Source organism: Somniosus microcephalus, chromosome 8, assembly GCF_052327205.1.
Source record: "Somniosus microcephalus isolate GS21.2 chromosome 8, FLI_Smic_1.0, whole genome shotgun sequence".
Taxonomy (NCBI): Eukaryota; Metazoa; Chordata; class Chondrichthyes; order Squaliformes; family Somniosidae; genus Somniosus; species Somniosus microcephalus.
Genome location: NC_140994.1, coordinates 32,378,405 through 32,402,139, shown reverse-complemented (window position 1 = coordinate 32,402,139; position 23,735 = coordinate 32,378,405). Strand labels below are relative to the sequence as shown.

The 23,735-nt window shown below is 42.5% G+C and overlaps 1 protein-coding gene across 1 annotated transcript in view; it reads left to right on the top strand.

The window, feature by feature from the left end:
• The window catches only part of nhlrc2 (NHL repeat containing 2), a 91,917-nt gene that overhangs the window by 42,309 nt on the left and 25,873 nt on the right, over positions 1-23,735 (top strand). Inside the window, exons 4-5 of the mRNA XM_085994453.1 lie at positions 10,062-10,183; positions 11,695-11,824. Of these exons, the coding sequence (XP_085850579.1) occupies positions 10,062-10,183; positions 11,695-11,824 (252 nt within the window). The remainder of the gene's footprint in view (positions 1-10,061; positions 10,184-11,694; positions 11,825-23,735) is intronic.

Below are 23,735 nucleotides of genomic sequence, written 5' to 3'. Positions count from 1 at the left end.
TGGATGCATTTTAGGAATTCCGCACCCTCTATACCCTTCACACTAATTTTATCCCAGTTAATATTGGGGTAGTTGAAATCCCCTACTATTACTGCCCTATAGTTTTTGCACTTCTCAGAAATTTGTCTACATATTTGCTCTTCTATCTCCCTCTCACTGTTTGGGGGTCTGCAGTACACTCCCAGCAGTGTGATCACCCCTTTTATGTTTTTCAATTTGACCCATATGGCCTCGTTTGATGATTCCTCCAACATATCATTCCTCCTCACAGCTGTAATAGTTTCTTTAATAAATACCGCAACCCCCCCTCCCTTTTTACCTCCCTCTCTATCCTGTCTGAAAATCCTGTAACCAGGAATGTTGAGCTGCCATACCCGCCCCTCTTTCAGCCATGTCTCTGTAATAGCTATAATATCATAGTCCCAAGTATCTACCTGTGCCATCAGCTCATCTGCCTTGTTCGCTATACTCCTTGCATTGAAGTATATGCCATTTAGTACAGGCAAACCTCCTTGTTGACTACTCTCTATCCCTTGATTCCTCTGTCCTTCCGATTTACTTTCTATGTTTTTGTTTTCCAATTCCAGTTTTTCTTCCCTCCCTACTGACTCTATTCTTAGCTTACCATCCCCCTGGCAAGCTAGTTTAAACCCTCCCCAACTGCACTAGCAAACCCTCCCGCAAGGATATTGGTCCCATTCCCGTTGAGATGCAACCCGTCTGGCTTGTAGAGGTCCCACCTCCCCCAGAAATGGTTCCAATTCCTCAGGAATTTAAAGCCCTCCCTCCTACACCATCTCTCCATCCACGCATTCACCTGCTCTATCTTCCTGTTTCTGTACTCACTAGCACGTGGCACTGGTAGTAATCTGGAGATTACTACCTTTTGAGGTCCTGCTTTTTAACCTTTCCTAGCTCCCTAAACTCTGCCTGCAGGACCTCATCCCTCTTTCTGCCTATGTCTTTGGTACCAATATGGACAACGACCTCTGGCTGTTCAGTGACATCCTTGACCCTGGAACCAGGGAGGCAACATACCATCCTGGAGTCACGTCTGCGGCCGCAGAAACACCTGTCTGCTCCCCTAACTATTGAATCCCCCATCACTATTGCTCTCCCTCTACTCTTTCCCCCCACCCCCGCCTGTGCAGCTGAGCATTCCATGGTGCTGTGGACTTGGCTCTGGCTGCACTCCCCAGAGGAACAATAGCCCTCGCCAGCACTCAGCACCGAATACTGGTTGGTGAGCAAGATGGGCTCGGGACTCCTGCACTACCTGTCTAGTCCTCTTCTATCTGGCGGTCACCCATTCCTTCTCTGCCTGCACACTCTTAAGCTGCGGGGTGACCACCTCCCGAAACATGCTATCCACATAGCTCTCAGCCTTGCGGATGCACAGCAGTGACTGCAGCAGCCGCTCAAGCTCCGTAACCCGGTGCTCAAGCTGCTGTAGCTGGCGACACTTCCCGCACATGTGGTCGTCCAGACCACGGGAGGTGTCCAGGACTTCCCACATGGCACAGGATGTACATTCCACCGGTGTGAGCTGCCCTGCCATACCTCTAATTAACAGACTATTTACTAACCTAGCTGGAATAAACTTAAAACTTTAATAAAGTCAAGTATAAACACTTACCAGATACTCACTACTCCGCTCCCTCCCCTTGTGCCGACGTCACTATTGACTTCTGACGTCACTCTTTGAAAATTCTGCCCGTGCTGAGTTGGTACCCTCGCCACTCCTCCCAGGTCCGCACTGCCGCCGCTGCTACTGTGGGGCCTACCTGTGCCTCGGACTCACTTTATACCACAGTCTCGCCGTTCCTCCCAGGTCCGCACTACTGCTGCTGCGGGGCCTACTCGCGCCTCGGACTCACTTTATACCGCCGCCTCGCCACTCCTCCCAGGTCTGCACTGCTGCTGCTGCAGGGCCTATTCGCGCCTTGGACTGACTTTATAATACCGCCGCTGCTCCTTCCAGGTCCGCACTGCCACCGCTGCTGCTACTGCGGGGCCTACCTGCGCCTCGGGTTCACTTTATACCGCCGCCACCGCCTCGCTGCTCCTCCCAGGTCTGCACTGCCTCACCTCTGGAATTCAGCTCCTTTGTCCATGTTTGGACCAAGGCTGTAATGAGGTCAGGATTCGAGTGGTCTTGGCGGATCCCAAACTGGGCATCCATGAGCAGGTTATTGGTGAGTAAGTGCCGCTTGATAGCACCTTCGATGACACCTTCCATCCTTCTTCTTAGGCAGTCCCTCGGAACCAAGGATGACTTGCTTCCACATTAAAAATGAGTTCTCAGGTGACTGATGAGTCCAGTGCGGGACCTACACTCTCTGTCACAGGTGGGGCAGACGGTGGTTGAAGGGGCGGGTGGGTGGGGTGCTTGGGTTGACGTGTGCTGCCTGCGCTTGGCTTCCGCTTGCTCCCAGCGAAGAGACTCAAAGTGTTCGGCGCCTTCCCGGATGCTTCTCCTCCACTTTGTGCGAACTTGGGCCAGGGATTCCCAGGTGTCGATGGGGATGTTACACTTTTTCATGGAGGCTTTGAGGGTGTCCTTGAAGTGTTTCCTCTGCCCACCTGGGGCTCTCTTGCCCTGCCGGAGCTCTGAGTAGAGCGCTTGTTTTGGGAGTCTCGTATCGGGCATGCAGACAATGTGACCCGTCCATCGGAGCTGATTGAGCGTGGTCAAAGCTTCGATGCTGGGCATGTTGGCCTGAGCGAGAACACTTGACGTAGGTGCGCCTATCCCGCCAATGGATTTGCAGGATCTTGCGGAGGCAGCGTTGGTGGTACCTCTCCAGTGCTTTGAGGTGCCTGCTGTACATGGTCCATGTCTCTGAGACATACAGCAGGGCAGGTGTGGTAAACCACTGTCATACCTGTCTGTGTCTGTATGTGTATTCCACTAGGTACAGGTCTGGACATGCCTCGGCTGACTCCTCCCACTATTCCAGGTATATAAGTGACTACCTCCCAGTCCCTTAGTATTCTGGACGGGTCGACCACTCGAGACAAGACCTTCATTCTTTAGTTAATAAAAGCCTGATTGTTACTCGCTCAACTTCAGTCTTTTGAGTAATTGATGGCGCATCAGCAGGTATCACTGCTGCTCTGTAGACCATGAGCTTAGTGCCGGGTTTGAGGTCCTGGTCTTCAAACACTCTTCCTCAGGCGACCGAAGGCTGCACTGGCACACTGAAGGCAGTGTTGGACTTTGTCGTCGACGTCTGCCCTTGTTGATAGCACTTTCAATGACACCTTCCATCAGTTTGTTGATGATTGAGAGTAGACTGATGGGGCAGTATTTGGCTGGGTTGGATTTGGCCTGCTTTTTGTGGACAGGACTTACCTGGGCAGTTTTCCACATTGTTGGATAGATGCTAGTGTTGTAGCTGTACTGGAACAGCTTGGCTAGAGGTGCAGCTAGTTCTGGAGCACAAGTCTTCAGCACGATAGCCAGGATGTTGTCGGGGCTCGTAGCCTTTGCTGTATCCAGTGTGCTCAGCCGTTTCTTGATATTATGTGGAGTGAATTGAATTGGCTGAAGACTGGCTTCTGTGATGGTGAGGACCTCAGGAGTAGGCCAATATGGATCATCCACTCAGCGCTTCTGGCTGAAGATGGTTGCAAATGCTTCAGCCTTGTCTTTTGCCCTCACGTGCTGGGCTCCACCATCATTGAGGATGGGGATATTCATGGCGCCTCCTCCTCCCGTTAGTTGTTTAATGGTCCACCACCATTCACGACTGGATGTGGCAGGAGTGCAGAGCTTTGATCTGATCCGTTGATTGTGGGATCGCTTAGCCCTGTCTATAACATGCTGCTTCCGCTTTTTAGCATGCATGTAGCCCTGTGTTGCAGCTTCCCCAGGTTGGCACCTCATTTTTAGGTACGCCTGGCATGCTCTTCTACACTCCTTATTGAACCAGAGTTGGTCCCCTGGCTTGATGGTAATGATAGAGTGAGGGATATGCCGGGCCATGAGGTTACAGATTGTGGTGGAATACAATTCTGCTGGTGGCCCACAGCGCCTCATGGATGCCCAGTTTTGAGCTGCTAGGTCTGTTCTGAATCTATCCCATTTAACATGGTGGTAGTGCCACACAACACGATGGAGGGTGTCCTCAGTGTGAAGACGGGACTTCGTCTCCATAATGACTGTGCGGTGGTCACTGCTACCAATACTGTCATGGACAGATGCATCTGCGACAGGTAGATCGGTGAGGGCGAGGTCAAGTAGGTTTTTCCCCTCGTGTTGGTTCTCTCACCACTTGTCGCAGGCCCAGACTGGCAGTTATGTCCTTCAGGACTCGGCTAGCTCGGTCAGTAGTGGTACTACCGAGCCACTCTTGGTGATGGACATTGAAGTCCCCCCACCCAGAGTACATTCTGTACCCTTGCTACTGTCAGTGCTTCTTCCAAGTGGTGTTCAACATGGAGGAGTACTGATTCATCAGCTGAGGGAGGGCGGTAGGTGGTAATCAACAGGCAATTTCCTTGCCCATGCTTGACCTGAAGCCATGAGACATCATGGGGTCCGGAGTAAATGTTGAGGACACCCAAGGCCACTCCTTCCCTACTGTATACCACTGTGCCACCACCCCTGGTGGGTCTGTCCTGCTGGTGGGACAGGACATACCCAGGGATGGTGATGGAGGAGTTTGGGGCAATGGCTGAATCACCTGCAACGGCTTCTCTTCCCGCTCCAGCATCGTTACTTCTGGTGTTCCCCAAGGATCTACCCTTGGCCCTCCTATTTCTCCTCTACATGCTACTCTTTGGTGAAATCATCCGAAAACACAGCATCCGTTTCCACATGTACGCTGACTACACCCAGCTGTACCCGTTCCCTAGCCACTGACTCCATCCCTCTCCCTACCATCTGTCTGAGGCTGAACCACAGTGTTTGCAACCTTGGTGTCCTATTTGACCTTGAAATGAGCTTCCGATCACACATCCGCGGCATAACTAAGACCGCCTATTTCCACCTCCGTAACATCGCCCGTCTCCGCCCTTGCCTCAGCTCATCCGCTGCTGAAACCCTCATCCCTGCCTTTGTTACCTCTAGACTTGACTATGAAGGGATAATTACCAGTCCTAGCCCCTTTAGGGCTACCCCAGATCAGGCGTATTTCTCAAGACGTTCACCTTCAACTAAAGTTTGAGATAGCCAAATCCTAAAGACGCTTAATTGGGACTAAAGGTCCGGGCTATCTCTCCCTAAAGGAAAGGAACAACCTGAAAATGTTATCGTACTCCAGATAGCTCTTTTAATAAATTTAGCTAGACTGTAACGTTCCGGATATTATGAGGGTCTGGAAAACTCCCCCAGAATTCTGCAACTCCTCACCAAAGAGTGTACAGAGATTGAGTTTGTGAGTTTTTGATACAGAAGTCTTATGTGAGACGATTCTAAAAAATATATAGATTTATTAAAGAACCGACATGTAATTTACAGTTGGTGAGTGAACTACATTAGTAGTTCCAAAAAGAGAAAACTTACAATCTTATTAACAGAGAATCTTACTTTTAAATCGTAACTTCACTACAGTATTACAGTTCTTAGTGTTCTACAGGATATCCAACAAAATCAAATACCTTTGATCCCCGAGGTACAAAAAGTTGGAGACTTACAGAGCTGCCTCTGAAGCCGAGAGTCGCTTTGCCCGATTAAAGCGAGTCTACTATCCCATTTGAGAGTTCAATATTTATACCCTTTTCCAGTGGTATTTTCTTTAAGGTTTCCTGCTGATGCAAGCTAATTATCTCTAGTCATTTTTCTGCTGACCTCTGCAACTCTTACAGCCACCTCAGCCAGAATCATGCCTCCTCTCTAGGTGTTCTAAGTTTACCATATAAAAATGGTGTGACGGCAGGTGTTCCTTACTTGATGTCATCTTTACGAGGGCAGATGTTCCTTATCTTATGTGCCTCTTTACGAAGTGTAAATTGGAACACCTTATCCATGGTGAACCATTGTTTTTGTTCCCAAAGGTTAGCCTGTTGGAGCCCTTCACCTTCTGTTTCAATAAGGTTATTTATTCAGGGCCAACAACTGTCTTGTCTCAATAGCCAGAATGCTTTCACAGCTATTTCATAGTTAACTTTCTAAATTTCCAAACCCAGTTTGTCATGTTTTAATAAGGCCAAAATTCTTTCATAAGAGTGTATTTTTCTGAATAGGTTATATGGCTTATTCCTTCACAACTATTCCAACGCACTCCTGGCTGGCCTCCCACATTCCAAGGGGCAGAAAACATTGGTGGGAGTTGTATATAGGCCTCCAAACTGTAGGGGATGGCATCAAACAGGAAATTAGAGATGCATGTAACACGGGTACTACAGTAATCATGGGTGACTTTAATCTACATAGAGACTGGCCAAACCAAATCAGCAATAATACTGTGGAGGATGAATTCCTGGAGTGCGTACGAGATGGTTTTTTAGACCAGTACTTTTGAGGAGCCAACGAGCGAAGAGGCTATCCTAGATTGGGTATTGTGCAATGAGAAGGGGTTAATTAATCTTGTTGTGCGGGGTCCTTTAGGGAAGAGTAACCATAACATGATAGAATTCTTCATTAAGATGGAAAGTGAAGTAGTCTAATCTGAAACTAGGGTCCTAAATCTAAACAAAGGAAACTACAAAGGTATGAGGAGGGAGTTGGCTATGATAGATTGGGGAGCTTCATTAGAAGGCATGACTGTGGATAGGTAATGGCTAACATTTAAGGAACGAATGCATGAATTGCAACAGTTATACATTCCTTTCTGCCGCAAAAACACAAAAGGGAAAAGCAGCCCAACCATGGCTAACAAAAGAAATTAAGGATAGTGTTAGATCCAAAGAGGAGTCATATAAAGTTGCCAGAAAAAGTAGCAAGCAAAAAAGGACCAAGAGATTGATTAAGAGGAGAAAAATAGAGTATGAGAGTAAACTTGCAAGGAACATAAAAGCGGATTGTAAAAGCTTCTTCAAGTATGTAAAAAGAAAAAGATTAGTGAAGACAAATGTAGGTCCCTTACAGTCAGAAATGAGAGAATTTATAATGGGGAACAAGGAAATGGCAGAGCAATTAAACAAATACTTTGGTTCTGTCTTCACGGTAGAGGACACAAATAACTTCCCAGAAATGCTAAGGAACCAAGGGACTAGTGAGAAGGAAGAATTAAAGGAAATTAGTATTAGTAAAAAAATAGTGCTGGAGAAATTAATGTGACTGAAAGCTGATAAATCCCCAGGGCCTGATAATCTGTATCCCAGAGTACTAAAAGAGGTAGCCATGGATATAGTGGATGCATTGGTTGTCATCTTCTAAAATTCTATAGATTATGGAACAGTTCCTGCAGATTGGAGGGTGGCAAATGTAACCCCACTATTTTAAAAAAGGAGGGAGAGAGAAAACCGGGAGCTACAGACCGGTTAGCCTAACATCAGTAGTAAGGAAAATGCAAGAGTCTATTATAAAGGATGTGATAACAGGACACTTAGAAAATATCAACGGGATTAGACAAAGTCAACATGGATTTATGAAAGGGAAATTGTGTTTGACAAACCTACTGGAGTTTTTTGAGGATGTAACTGGTAGAATAGATAAGGAAGAACCAGTGGATGTAGTGTATTTGGATTTTCAGAAGGCCTTTGATAAAGTCCCACATAAGAGGTTAGTGTTCAAAATTAAAGCACATGAGATTGGGGGTAATATACTGGCATGGATTGAAAATTGGTTAACAGACAGGAAACAGAGTAGGAATAAATGGGTCTTTTTCGGGGTGGCAGGCGGTGACTAGTGGGGTACAACAGGGATCAGTGCTTGGGCCCCAGCTATTCACAATATATATCAATGATTTGGATGAGGGAACCAAATGTAATATTTCCAAGTTTGCTGATGACACGAAACTAGGTTGGATTGTGAGTTGTGAGGAGGATGCAAAGAGGCTTCAAGGCGATTTAGACAAGTTGAGTGAGTGGGCAAATACATGGCAGATGCAGTATAACGTGGATAAATGCGAAGTTATCCACTTTGGTAGGAAAAACAGAAAGGCAGAGTATTATTTAAATGGTGATAGATTGGGAAATGTTGATGTACAGAGGGACCTGGGTGTCCTTGTACACCAGTCACTGAAAGCAAACGCAGGACTGTCTTATGAGGAGAGATTGGGTCGACTAGGCCTGTATTCACTAGAGTTTAGAAGAATGAGAGGGGATCTCATTGAAACGTATAAAATTCTGACAGGGCTAGACAGACTGGATGCAGGGAGGATGTTTCCCCTGGCTGGGGGGGTCTAGAACAAGGGGTCACAGTCTCAGGATATGGGGTAGGACATTTAGGACTGAGATGAGGAGAAATGTCTTCACTCAGAGGGTGGTGAAGCTGTGGAATTCTCTACCACAGAAGGCTGTGGAGGCCAAGTCACTGAATATATTTAAGAAGGAGATAGATAGATTTCTAGATGCAAAAGGGGTAAGGGGAGAGAGCGGGAATATGGTATTGAGATAGAGGATCAGCCATGATATTGAATGGCGGAGCAGGCTCGAAGGGCCGAATGGCCTACTCCTATTTTTTTTTTTCTATTCTACCTTACGTAAACTTGAGGTTATCCAAAACTCGTCTGCCCATGTCCTAACTCGCACCAAGTCCCGTTCACCCATCACCCCTGTGCTCACTGACCTACATTACCTCCCGGTTAAGCAATGCCTCGATTTCAAAACTTTCATCCTTGTTTTCAAATCCCTCCATGGCCTCGCCCCTCCCTATCTCTGTAATCCCCTCCAGCCCCACAACCCCCTGAAATATCTGCACTCCTCTTAATTCTGCCCTCTTGAGCATCCCTGACTCTAATCGCTTAACCATTGGTGTCCGTGCCTTCTGTTGCCTGGGCCCTAAGCTCTGGAATTCCCTGTCTAAACCTCTCTGCCTCTCGACCTCTCTTTCCTCCTTTAAGATGCTCCTTAATACCTACCTCTTTGACCAAGCTTTTGGTCACCTTCCCTAATTTCTCCTTATGTGGCTCGGTGTCACATTTTTTTTGTCTTCTAATACTCCTGTGAAACGCCTTGGGACATTTTACTACGTTAAAGGCGCTATATAAATACATGGAGGAGGCGGCGGCTGAGATAGCAATTGTCGGTATTCAAGCACAGGGTATCGCAGCCAAGTCCAATTCAGTGTTTAGCTGACATCACCGAGAAATGCTTCAACTGGAGTCACTGAATCTGGGATTTTCTGCTCTGTATGACTTAGCAAAGGCACCATCCAGTGTACTACTAAGACTAATGAGTCTTTAAATGTAACTAGAAAAGTTCCACTGACACAAGCCATAGGCTTGCCAGCAAGCAGCTCTAGAGAATCCAGCACAGATTGGCATCCTTTCTGGGCCTAAATGCTCATCAAAAAAACACCAGAGTTTGAAAACATCAATACCAACTGAGTATGAAGTAGTCTCCAAGCTCTGATATCTTTCTATCATCACCCGGATCTAGGAAAAATGTTCTGTGGAACATTTTGTAGATTGGAAAATTGGCAGGAACCTGTACATATGGGAACATTACATTAACCTTTCATCTCTTTATGAAATATAAGCATTCCTAAGCAATTTACTTAAATAGATATAGTACAGTTATGTTGTGCATATTCCCCCCCTAAATTTACGAATTTGACTTGCTGCAGCTCTTTAAGTCTGTTTGTTGCATTTAAAGTTGAAATGGGTTGCAGCCCTTATATTTCTCATTTGGGATCCTCAATCTCCCAAATTCTACATCAGTTTATAAGTGTAAATTATGTATATGCAAGCCATGTACCAAATTATTTATTAATATATATTTTGCGTTCACGCTGCAGAATTCTAGACTTTAGTTGTTGAGTAGTGTTTTGACCTACAGGCATCCAAGTTGAAAACTGTTTTTTGAAAGTTGTTCCTTAACACCTTTTGCATGCACTCTATTCAATACCTTATTCCAAAACTTCTGATATTTTAGTGATACAGCTTGCTGTTTATAATTTTATCATCACAGAATTACAGTAAAGTGTGTGACATTTTCTTTTTTTAATCCAGGACCAAAGAGTGGATGGAAAGATGGGAGCATTTTTGAAGCCAGTTTCAATTCTCCTCAAGGGGTGTTGATGAAGGGTAAGATCATCTATGTGGCAGATACTGCAAACCATGCAATTAGAAAGGTAAGGAAAAAGGCATCAGTGATAACAAATCAGTCGTGCTGTGGCTCATGCTGGTAGTATATGTAGTTCTGTTTCTGTGAAGTGCCTAGTATTCATTTGTCTCATTTAGTTTAACTGTATAACTTGATATTAAAGGTTTATGCCATATTGAGTTGGTGGTAGTTTGTAGATTATTTCTATTGCTTTGTGTAATCACTTTTTTGAATCCATTTTAAAAGAAAAAAAATGACATCCCATCAAGAGAAAGGAAAAAAGTAATTGTAAAATTTATTACAATAAGTAATATACACTTACACTAGATAAAATAATATACATTTAAACTGTCTGGCTTTGAAACCTAAAAGATAACTCAATGGTATGCATTAGAAGAATATCAGAAGTATATCAACAACAATTTGCATTTATATAGCACCTTTAATGTAGTAAAACAACACTTCGCAGGAGTATTATCAAACAATTTGACACAGAGCCACATAAGATATTAGGATAGATGATCAAAAGCTTGGTCAAAGAGGTAGGTTTTAAGCAGCGTCTTAAAGGAGGAGAGAGATGCGGAGAGGTTTAGGGAGGGAATTCCAGAGCTTGGGGGCCCAGGCAGCTGAAGGCACGGCCAACCAATGGTGGAGCAATTAAAATCGGGGATGTACAAGAGGCCAGAATTGGAGGAGCACAGAGATCTCTGCACTTGCACACGTGGCTTATCTTAAGACGGTGAGTAGCTAAAACATCTAGACCAGGAATGTCTAAGGATCGACCTCTGCCCTGTTCTAAATTAGCCAATCTCAGCTGGGGTGGTGCTAAGAGTGCTAGAGTTGGTGTCAGTGCTCCTGGATTAGGGAGAAGAAAATCAGCCAGGTTTCCTACTCATGATCACTATTTACTAAACCCTGCTGGAAATCTGAATGTGTGGATGTGAAGTGAGGACAGGAACAGGCTCTGTGGATGAATAGCCTGCTACCAAACCTGATTAGGTTCACGCATGAATGGCCCCTCGTGAGGCACCAGAGGGTGACTAGTGCCTATGGAACCATACCCCAGGAAGGAACCAAGTCTTCACGAGAGGAGGGGGGGAGAAAAAGGGGGGGGGGGGAAATGCAGAGATGTGTTTTTTCCAATGTCAAAATTTATCGACTGCAATTTTGTACAGTATGTTGAAAATGTAACATTGTTTTAAAATTATTCAGCTTGCCAAAAATTTCCTGAGCAAATTGGATTTGCATTTTTAAATTTATCCTATTTCACACATTATTGCACAAATTAGGCTGGAGACCCAGATACGCTGGGTTCTGGCTTTTGCTAAGAGTTTCCTCAGAAGCCTGTTTGGGGCAGAACCTCAACCTGCTCCAGCCATGGTCCCTTGTGTCACAGGGGATGTGGCTGGAGGAGGGAATTCCCAATGGACAGGAGCACATTTTAGTTTGTATGCAGACTCATGAAATGGACAGTTTAGTTTGTATGCAGACTCATGAAATAAATGTATTTTGACAGGCACTATTTATTCCTATGTTTAGATTGACCTTACAACTGAAATGGTGAGCACAGTAGCGGGAATAGGAGTTCAAGGAACTGACCAGGAAGGTGGTAAAACAGGAGTGGAACAGTCAATCAGTTCACCGTGGGATCTAGCTTTCGGCACCAATGGTGAGATTGTTTAAGCGTATGTTACATTTATATGTTGGAGCAATAAATTCTGTGTAATACTAGCTCATGAAGTTAAGTTTCTTCTAGATGGGGTGGTGTTATGTAGACAATAAAGAATGTTTTGTGTTTTATACAATCTGTGCAGTATATTTTTTTCTCTGTGAATCCCTGCTATCACACCCGAGTTAGATCAGTTTCACATATACAATCACTTTTCTCTTCCCTGTGGCCTGTGTTCACTTTTTAACCAGTTCATTCTCGGGTAAAATGTATTGAGCATATCTTCTGTGCCTCTCAAAATCTCTATGTATGACTTCCTGGTTACTTTTGCACATGTAGTCAATTGCTATGTCATACCTTTGTTAAAGTCCATGATAAGGTGGTCAGCCAACTTGATTGGAAAGAGGTAAAAGAAAACTTCAGGTGGGAAATAATGCAAAGGAAAAAGAGCAGTGCTCAATGTGAATAGAGGTAAAGAGATCGAAATAGCAGAGCCAATAAAGAACAAAATGAATAGGAAGGGCCAAGGTTGGAAGAAATGAATAAATATGACCTAGAACAGAAGGAATAGGCATGCTCAGAAAGCCTATACATCTGTAAAGCTTTTGCCCCTCCATTATTTCTGCTATGAACCCCATTTTCATTTATTCACTGAGGGTCCATGCTTGCATAAAGTAACACTGCGGGCCAGTGCATATGCAGAGTCCTTGTGGGTTACTAAGTTCGAGCATGCAAAAAGCCCTGGAAATATCAGCAAAACCAAGTAAATATCGCACATACAGAACTTCAAGTAGAACTCAGGACACAGGTCCCAAAAAGAGGGGCCGGTCTGTGCAGGAGAAAGTTGCTGCATGGATTTCTAAGACATAATTAAGTTTATAGGTAAGTGTAGTGAATATTAGCAGAGCTATTTAATTTCTATGTGTTGTGTTATAAATGTTATTTTTAGGGATACACAGTTGGAAACTTAAAAACCACCGACTGCCAAAATGAGTTTAGGGGGTGGGGAAAATCTGCACTTTGCTTGCTTTTGTGGTGAATGCTGGATCTCCATTGAATACACTTTAGTGAATAGGAAAATAGTTTGGCAGATGGCTAGATTTCCTTTACTGAATGGGAGATTTGAGCTAATAGGGATGCAGACTCGTCAAAATGCAGATTGCTAGATTTCCTTTCTTTTTCTTTCTCTCTCTCTCTCTATCCCCTCTAATAGCATTGCTCTCACCTTGCCCTACCCTCCATCCCAAGACTGCTGTTCCCATCCTGCTACATAATTGCAGTTCTATTGAGATTTAAGGCTGTGAGCAGCAATTCCCAATCTGATGAGAATTTCACTCCACGGTTTACAGCATTGCCAATCAGAGTGGGAGAACAAGCAGGAAGGGGCTTGGGGGAGTTCCATGAGCATAGGCACATGGACTGGGCCCTCTGGCTACAGTTGGCATGCATGTTGTCCACTCTCCTGAGATTATGGATGGGAATGGGGAGGAATTTGTCTCTACTGAAGATTGTGTTCTAGTTCTACCCTGGTACTTTACAGTCTTAATTGCATGTGAACAGGAACGAAGACGCCACAGAGACAGGAAGACTGAATGTTCCCTCCTTGTTTATTGTCAGTGACAGGCTTTTAGTTCTTTTTTCTGAACACTAATTTATCTCTATATCTTGCATGCACGAGTATTCAGCAGTATTTCACAGTTCTTGTTTGCATTGTAAAAGGAAGCAGTTGTAAAGTGTTTGGCATGTTGAGTAATAAGGTTGACTTTGTAACAAATTCAAGTGAAGGCAAAGGTTTATATCTGGGATGTCTAAACTGTAGCCCAGTGCAACATACAATACCAAGTCATGGCAATCTGGACCTTGAAGCCCAGGCAACTCGGTTCTATTTGCGTTTGCATTTCTTATTCACTGAAATTGTCCCGTTTGCATTTTGTGGACTTGAAGAGTTGGAAAGGGCTGTTTTAATGTTACTGCCTCTTTGTAAATTAGAACACACAAAATCTGTTGGTATCAGCCGTTTAAAATATGAGCCTTAAAAAGCCACGGGGGAATGATCCTGGCAGGTGCTCGGGGATTGTGCGCACCGTGGATCTCAGCTGCTGACCCTGCAGAAGTTCATGGAGGGGTGGGGGCGGGGCTTCCACAAGCATGTGGGGTATAGATTAATAATGCTTCAAGTATGGTATATGCTTCAAATAGTGTGCGTACCCACTCTGATTACTTAAATTTATATTCCCACAATGTTTGCAGTGTGCGGTGTTAAACTAGTAAGGCTTCAGTATTTCATACTGATATGTGATTTTTGTCTTGCAGTTGTTTTGAAGGTTAAACCTGTTCTTGAATTTGTTCTGCAAGAATGTACAGTTTTAACTAATGTTACCTACAAATCAATCTCTTAAAACCTGAATAGAAGTTTGATTGAAACAGCCACATAGGAATTCCTTGTGTGTTTTCTCCTTAGAATTATGGTCATGTGTCTGTGCTATACTTTGTCTTGGCTTTGTTTTTCAACTTGTTTAAGGAAGCTAAGAGCAAGGGAAAAAAACATTTGTTCTTCGTGGTTCTTTTGATTCAGGGTATATACTCTGAATTTGTGTCTGAATCATTTCAATCTCCATCAAAACCAGTATCCCTGCTCTCCCATCCAGTTACCCAACAAGGCCTTTCTTGAATGTTTTCATAGATCTTTGGCATTCACTGAAATTGTGGCGATTTATGCTACCAATTCATGACACTGAAGATGTAACTCAAATTACTGAATCTATAGTTTCTTAGTAAAGACACTGCAGAAGTTGGATGCAGGACAAATAAGCCATAAATTTAGATCAGAGGTTTGATGTGTTCAAAATGTTGCCAGTTTTCAGCTGAAGTGATGCAAACAGTAGAGCACCTCATCTTGAGATGGGGCGGGTAAGAGAAAAACTGGAACTAATCTCACCTTGCACAATGCATAAGTGTTTTTAGGCTTATTTAACGTATTGGCACCAATATGCTATAGGAAAAAAAATCACCCTTAAGGTAACATATTCTAATGTTATGTAATGCTCTGAATTAATCACATCATATTTGTTCCAACCGCTACCAGCATCAGTAATCATAATCAGCATTACTTCACCCTAGTGCTCTCCAGCTCAAAATTCTCTCTCCAAATATAATCCAAGTTTGAAAGAATGATATCTATAATTATACAGCTGGGCACTTTTCCACAACTCAAGTGGATGCAGTATGAAAATGCCACATGCTTACCATTATGGTTTACCATCGAAATGCCAGTGGGAAAATTGCCTAACAGTATGACCACATTAAAATTTCAAATGCCCACCATTATGCTTCACTCAAATCTGACCAACAAGTTTTCACTTCTAATCAACTCCTCCATCAAGTGGCTGTGAGAAGTCTGTATTCCAGGCCATCCTAGTGTCTTTACACACATATATAAAATCCTGAAAATAACCAAAGGTACATTGTCACATTTATTTTGGTAACCACTGGCAATTTTTCAGATGTGTGAAGTAGCCCAAAAAAAGTCTTTTAATTCTCTAGATTCTGGATAGAACATGGTTATACCGCATTGGAAAATACCACAAGATTAGCAAATGTTCACTTCTAACAATATGAACATTGAAACATTCTGCATATTCTTTAATCTGTTGTTTACTCCTCCCACTCTTCGATTAAATTTTTCATTAAATGTTGCAAATGTTTTTAATGATCACTTAGTTCTTGGGTTTAAACAGAATAGAGCCTCTCAAAATGTAACTGATATACATGTCTGCTTAGATATTTTTTGCTTCTGCTAAAACTAATGTTTTCTATTAAAATTTGCTACAAAGACTAAATTTTCTTTGAAAATGCATCCAATATCCTAAAGTTTCAAAAAGTACTAAAGTAACCAAGTATTTACACTGCAAAACATATCGGGTAGAAGTTACTTTCAGCTGTAATTGCATGGAAACTTGATGTGCTCGTGCTAGATTTCCCTTTTCATATTAATAAAGTAATTTATTTTTTCTCAGGTTAATGTCTGTTAAAATAACAGAAAGTGGGCTTTAGTACAAGAATGGTAAATGTTTGTACAATAACATCACCAACAGTACGTTGGGGGTATACGTACACAAGTCTTTGAAGGTAGCAGGACAACTTGAAAAGGCTGTTAAAAAGGCATATTTAGATTTATAAATAGAGGCATAGAATACAAAAGCAAGGAAATTATGCTAAACCTTTATAAAACACTGGTTAGGCCCCAGCTGGAGTATTGTGACCAATTCTGGGTACCACACTTTTGGAAGGATGTCAAGGCCTTCGAGAGGATGCGGAGGAGATTTACTAGAATGGTACCAGGGATGAGGGACTTCAGTTATGTGGACAGACTAGAGAAACTGGGGTTGTTTTCCTTAGAGCAGAGAAGGTTAAGGGGAAATTTGATAGAGGTGTTCAAAATCATGAAGGGTTTTGATAGAGTAAATAAGGAGAAACTGTTTCCAGCGGTAACCAGAGGACACAGATTTAAGGTAATTGGCAAAAGAACCAGAGGCGACATGAGGAAAACATTTTTTATGCAGCGAGTTGTTATGATCTGGAATGCACTGCTTGAAAGGGTGGTGGAAGCAGATTTAATAATAACTTTCAAAAGTGAATTGGATACATATTTGAAGAGGAAAAATTTGCAGGGCTATGGGGAAAAGAGCAGGGGAGTGGGACTAATTGGATAGCTTTTTCAAAGAGCCAGCACAGGCACAATGGGCTGAATGGCCTTCTTCTGTGCTGTATCATTCTATGATTCTAACATTATTTTCTACCCTATTATGATTTAATAGGAAATACAATTTCTTTACCTAAAAATAACAAAATTGTAATAAATGTTTGGCAACGGTGAACATATTTACAGGAAACTTCGCGATATCTGGCACCGACGGGACCGAGCTGGTGCCGTTAGATCAAAACTTCCGGATAGACCAGCGCTAATGTTGAAGGATACGGAGGTTTTCATCTCCATATCTGACAACAAACACTGTTGCTTAGCAACAGCTTGTAAACACTCGGCCCGTACCTTGGAAGCACCTCTGAAGCTGTTGCTAAGCTACAGAGACATTTTCCACAGCCTGACTGTTTAAAAAAATGCTAGGGCAAGAAAAAAACCTAGGGAAGAAAAAAACCTAACAAAACGGTTGCTGATTTCTGCCGTTCGATCGAGGTTTCCGGACATACAACCTCCGGATAAACCAAAGTTTCCTGTACTATGGAGACAGTTAATAGTTGTCATTTAGCATTAATTTGTGGGAAATGTTTCTTTAAAATATTCAATAGTCAAGAAAAACATACAAGTTTAACCAGACTAAAGGTAAGATTTTCTTTACTAATCTGAAACAATTTTCTGTTGGTCAGAAAAGCTGTTTGATCCACTTCTAAAGAGCTTTACTAGATCTTGGCTGGGAAGCCTCGCAGTTATGGAACCTCTCTTTGGAGGGAGTTAAACCGATTAAACAAAACTTCTCATCCCACACCAAATATGCCTCTGCGCAGAGTACTGAACAACTCTGACATTGTTGGAATGTCTGGTCAGAGGAGGAAAATGGGAGTGAAAAATAGAAGACAAAAAGTTGGTTAGAAGGAACCATTACAGGCTAGCAAAGGTTTCCTCTTCAGTAGATTTCATGTATTCCCTTTGTTTTTCAGATAGCCTTCACTTTCTCAATCTTTTTTAAAAATTTTATTAGTTCATAAATAGTTACCAGTGATTTAGAAACAGATTATAATGAGTACACCTGTCAAAAACAGTTATGCAGCAGAGCACTGTGAAAGTCTCTGTTTGAGATAAAGCTTTATTTATATTTTTGGCTTATTTTTTTAATAATTGTCCAATTAGCCTAGAAAGGCCAAAAGTACACTGGAGTAGTTGAGGTTATCCACACCATTTCACAAGTGGATGGAGCTCCAAAATGTTTGTAACAATTTTTATATATTCGTATTAATTTGACAACATGTTTGCTATTTATGACCTTGATATACAAGGTGAATTAGTTATTGTGGGATGAATTATTGTTAGTGTCATAGATCACAAGTCTTTAGCTTTGGGCTGCTATTTCTAGGTGTGTTCTTTGTTTGGTTTCTGATATTTTAAGCCATTTTAAGGTAAACTGTAATGGGATGTTTGTGTTTAGTTCTTTAAGAGCTTTGTTGAACATGTCAGGAGATGACAGAAACTGCAAAAACAGCTTAGCCTTCTGCATCTTTTATTGGTTCGCTTAGTAATGGTAGATAGGTGAATTAAACTGAAAGAAACTTGTGCTGTAAATAATACTTTATTGTTTGAACATTAAACTTAGTGTAACCTAATCAACTAGATATTTACTTTAAATTAATAAATAGTCCAAAATCCGCCGTATATATTTTAATAGATTGACTAATGAGGTATTATTTGGCCGTTGCCACTTAGTCCTGTCTACAGAGATAACAGGACAAATCTAGTGTGACCTGTGTTCTCATTTAATTTTTAAGCGGATGTTGGGTCTGACTCTTGATGTGAAACGCACTGATTTCATGGTTGAATTGTAAGTACAGAAACAAGTGATTGCATTAAATTTAATTCTGTAAGCTTTCAGTTTTAATATCTCAACAGTTCAATTGATTTAAGTGCTAATTTTTCAAGAACTGTTTATTTTGATAAGTATTGTAGATCTGAACAGAACTGGGTGTGATTTTACCTTTAACTCTCTTTACTTGCTGAATAGACAAAAGTGCTATAGAGTTAGCATCATGGAACACTTTGACTAATGCTTTAACAATTAAGATATTTACTCTAACTTTGTTACTTTAATAATGGTCAGATTTCTGGAACTAAATTAACGTGATCAAACTTGTGCAGCTTATTAGTACAGGAATCTAGTATTACCGAAAACTAAAATACTGAACTTTATGAGCATCATTTTATAAAATGTTATCTCGGAGATTAGCCATAGGCAACAGTTTTCTATTTAATTTTTTCAGTATGTGCTTTGTATATTTCATGTTTGTAATTGCTGAAATTTTGTGTTTGAAACATTCCCTTGTGGAAACCAAAAATCTACTCAAAACATAATCTAATTGCATGCTTGTATGATTTGTTTTTCCTCTTGCAGATAACATTATTTTGCTACTGAGTATGTTCTATCAGGTAATATTTTGGTTTGTGTACTATTTACAACACCATACGGCAAGTGACCCAGACAGCAATACAAATAGTGGCAGCCTTGAGCAACACTTGCCATAACAGGATGCGATAAACTAATTCCACAAGCCTATGCTTAGATATACAATTTTAAACAGGCCAATTTCAAGGGATTGCGGGAAGAGCTTATGCAAATTCCCTGGGGGATAGTACTTGGGAAAACCTCAATTCAGTCAACATAATACCTTTAAGGACATACTACTGAGCACACAGGATATATATATATACACACTAAAGACTAGTAAACACAGACTAAACAAACATTACTTCGAATCGATTAACAATACAATAAGATATATTTATAAGATGCATTTTGCAAGGCTTCTCGCCACATTTTGCCTTTATAGGTTAGTCGTAGCACTCTCATCTCGGAGTCAGAGGTTATGGGTTCAAGTCCCACTCCAGAGACTTGAGCACAGGATCTAGGCCGACACTCCAGTGCAGTACAGAGGGAGTCCTGCACTGTCAGAGGTGCTGTCTTTCGGATGAGATGTTAAACCAAGGCCTCGCCTGCCCCCTCGGGTGGGCATAAAAGATCCATTGGCACTGTTTCGAAGAAGAGCAGGGGAGTTCTCCCCGGTGTCCTGGCCAATAATGATAACCAATATCAATAAAACAGATTTATCTGGTCATTATCTCATTGTGTTTCTTACATTATAACAATGACTACACTTCAAAAGTACGTAATTAGCTATAAAGTGCTTTGGAATATCCTGAGGTCATGAAAGGTGCTATATAACTGCAAGTCTTTCTTTTATAAGTTAGAGGCTGCCCTGCTGTAACTGTGTGGTCAACCTACATTTCAGTGCAGCATTTAGTTAACTTCACCAAAGCACAATGGAAACATCCAAGCTCTGAAGCAGTGCAAAGAAAGACCATGAGGATGATCCCTAGTGTTAAGAGGAGTTATTAGGAAAGGTTAGAAAATCTCTGCATCTTCAGTTTTGACCTTGTCAGGATTGTAATACTCTAAGTGGAATAATTAAAGCTCATCTAGAGCACTGTTTCAAGTTGAAGCACAACATCAGACAAAGGGACATGTGTACAAACTAGTAAAAAGGCAAATTCTAAACTGATATCGGAAAGTATTTCTTCACACAAAAAGTGATTGATACTCACTAGTCTTTTGGGTAGAGTAGTCAAAGCAAGAACTACAAAATCATTCAAGAGGCACTTGTTATGATGGGGAAATTTGGTTCCTACAGAAGGTTGAACTAAAGGGGCCAAATGATCTACATTGCCTGTATTTATTTTTGTGAACACCTCTTTTCCTCGCCCCCGTTTTTTTTTAGTCAGTACTGAAATAAGTGGCATTTCCAAATCAATATTCAAGATTAAACAGGATTCCAATCCCCTGTTCTGTCAATGCTGAAATGAATTGATAGTTAAAACCAACATGAAATGTTGGGTGTTTGCAGAAGATTGAAAGTTATGCAATTGGGGATTTCTTCCAACAGACAGATTTTTAACTATTATAGGAAACTTAAATAAGAATTGCTTTGTGCTGAAAGTATTTTCTCTTGCAGACCTGTTCTTCCAGTTGGAGTAGCCTTAGACAGCTATATCTGACTTCAACATGTCTCATCGTTATGTGCTTCCTATCAAAACAGTTATTTTAATTTATTTTTGTCTGGCTATGGATTGAAGAATAAATGTGTTTTTGTGGTGAAAAGTTGAAAAGGCCTTTTTAAAATTGCACTAGGCATATTTTGTTTATTACATTGTTTGGTACATTGCTTTCCCATTTCATATTTATGAGCTGTTGAAAGAAGCAAAAATACTGTCATAATGAGAATGCAACAGTTTTGTTTGTTCTGTTTATACATCTGATGAAGGGTCCCAGACCTGAAACGTTAACTCTGTTTCTCTCTCCACAGATGCTGCCTGGCCTGCTGAGTATTTCCAGCATTTTCTGTTATTTCAGATTTCCAGCATCCGCAGTATTTTGCAATTATAACTATATCTTGTGTCTGTATGCACTTCCTGTCTACAAAACTTGACTTCCAATTGTTGCATTTTTTGTTACACTTTTTGTTTTAAGTTTTTCCCATTATAAACTCCTATGCCCACATTTATTATAGGTTTTGCCTATATAGAAATATCACTCTGCACAATCCGGGCTTCCCACAAATATATCAATGTTTCTGATTTTTATTAATTTATCATTTTTCCCCAGTAGCTGGAATTTTTAATGTCCAAAGTATGGGTTTAACCAAAAAAATATATATATTTCACAATAAACATGATTAAATCATTCCATAAAATTGTCTTTTAATACCTTTTATTAAAGTTCTCACATCAAGGCTTGGCCTCTTCCAAAAGCACTGGAACAGCTTCTCTAAGGACGTGGCTAGTTCTGGAGAACAGGTCTTCAGCACTACAGCTGGGATATTGTCAGGACCCTTGGCTGTGCCGAGTGCACTCCGCTGTTTCTTGATTTCATGTGAAGTGAATCTAATTGACTGAAGACTGGCATCCGTGATGATGGGAACCTCAGGAGGAGACCGAAAAAGATCAACTTGGCACTTCTGGCTGAAGATGGTTGCAAACACTTCAGCCATGTCTTTTGCACTCGCGTGCTGGGCTCCGCATCATTGACAATGGGGATGTTCATGGAGTCTTCTCCTCCCATTAGCTACTTAATTGTTCACAACCATTCCAACTGGATTTGGCAAGACTGCAGAGCTTTGACCAGATATGTTAGTTGTGGGATTGCTTAGCCTAATCTATAGTATGCATGTTTAGGTTCATCAGGTTGGCACCTCATTTTCAGGTACGCCTGGTGCTGCTCCTAGCATGCTCTTCTCTATACTCCTCATTGAACTGGAGTTGGTCATCTGGCTTCATGGTGATGGAGGAGTGAGAAATATTGTGGTGGTATACAATTCTGCTACTGCTGATAGTCCACAGCACCTCATGGAAGCCTAGTTTTTGAGCTGCTAGATCTGTTACTTTATCCCATTTAGCACGGTCGCAGTGCCACACAACACAACAGAATGTGTTCAGTGTGAAGATGGGACGAGGGCTGTGCAGTGGTCACTCTTACCAATTCTTTCTTGGACAGATGCATCAGGTGGATTGCGACAGGTAGATTGATGAGGACGAGGTCAAGTAGCTTATTCCCTCGTGATGGCTCTCTCTCCACCTGCTGCAAGGCCAGTCTGACAGCTATGTCCTTCAGAACTCGGACAGCTCGGTCAGTGGTGGCACTACCGAGCCACTTTTGGTAAGGGATATTGAAGTCCCCACCCAGAGTACATTTTTAAAATTAATTCATGGGCCAGCATTTATTGCCCATCCCTAATTGCCCTTGAGAAGGTGGTGGTGAGCTGCCTTCTGGAACCGCTGCAGTCCATGGAGTGAAAGTACTCCCACAGTGCTGTTGGGGAGCTGACCTACATTGGCTCCCGGTTAAGCAGCGCCTCAATTTAAAAATTCTCATCCTTGTTTTCAAATCCCTCCATGGCCTTGCCCATTCCTATCTCTGTAATCTCCTTCAGCCCCACAACCCCCCCGAGATATCTGCCCTCTTGAGCATCCCTGATTATAATCGCTCAACCTTTGGTGGCCGTGCCTTCTGTTGCCTTTGACCCTAAGCTCTGGAATTCCCTGCCTAAACCTGTCCGCCTCGCTACCTCTCTTTCCTCCTTTAAGACGCTCCTTAAAACCTACCTCTTTGACCAAGCTTTTGGTTACCTGCCCTAATTTATCCTTACGGGTGTCAAATATTTTGTCTTAATATACTCCTGTGCAGCGCCGTGGGACATTTTACTACGTTAAAGACGCTATATAAATACAAGTTGTTGTTGTTGTTGTTGGGGAGGGAGTTCTAGGATTTTGACCCAGCGACGATGAAGGAATGGCGATATATTTCCAAGTCAGAATGATGTGTGACTTGGAGGGGAACTTACAGGTGGTGATGTTCCCAAGCGCCTGCTGCCCTTGTCCTTCTAGGTGGTAGAGGTCGCGGGTTTGGGAGGTGCTGTCGAAGAAGCCTTGGCAAGTTGCTGCCATGCATCTTGTAGATGGTACACACTACAGTCACGATGCGCCGGTGGTGGAGGGAGTGAATGTTTAAAGTGGTGGATGGGGTGCCAGTCAAGCGGGCTGCTTTGTCCTGGATGGTGTCGCGCTTCTTGCGTGTTGTTGGAGCTGCAATCATCCAGGCAAGTGGAGAGTATTCTATCACACTCCTGACTTATGCCTTGTAGATGGTGGAAAGGCTTTGGGGAGTCAGGAGGTGAGACACTCGCCGCAGAATACCCAGCTTCTGTTCTCTTGCTAGCCACAGTGCTTCCTTCAAGTGGTGTTCAACATGGAGGAGTATTGATTTATCAGCTGAGGGAGTATGATATGTGGTAATAAACAGAAGGTTTCCTTGCCCACATTTGACCTGAAGACTTCATGGGGTCCAGAGTAGACGGTGTGGAATCCCAGGACCCCTCCCCCCGACTGTATACCACTGTGCCCCCACCTCTGGTGGGTCTGTCCTTCCGGTGGGACAAGACATACCTAGGGATGGTGATGGAGGATTCTGGGACGTTGGCTGATCGTCATACTTCCAGAAACATACCTGTGTCAGGCTGTTGCTTCATTGGTCTGTGAGACAGCTCTCCCGACTTTGGCACCGACCCCCAGATGTTTGTGCGGACGACTTTCCAGGGTCAACTGGGCTAGCTGTGCCTTTGCCGTGTCCTTTTTCGA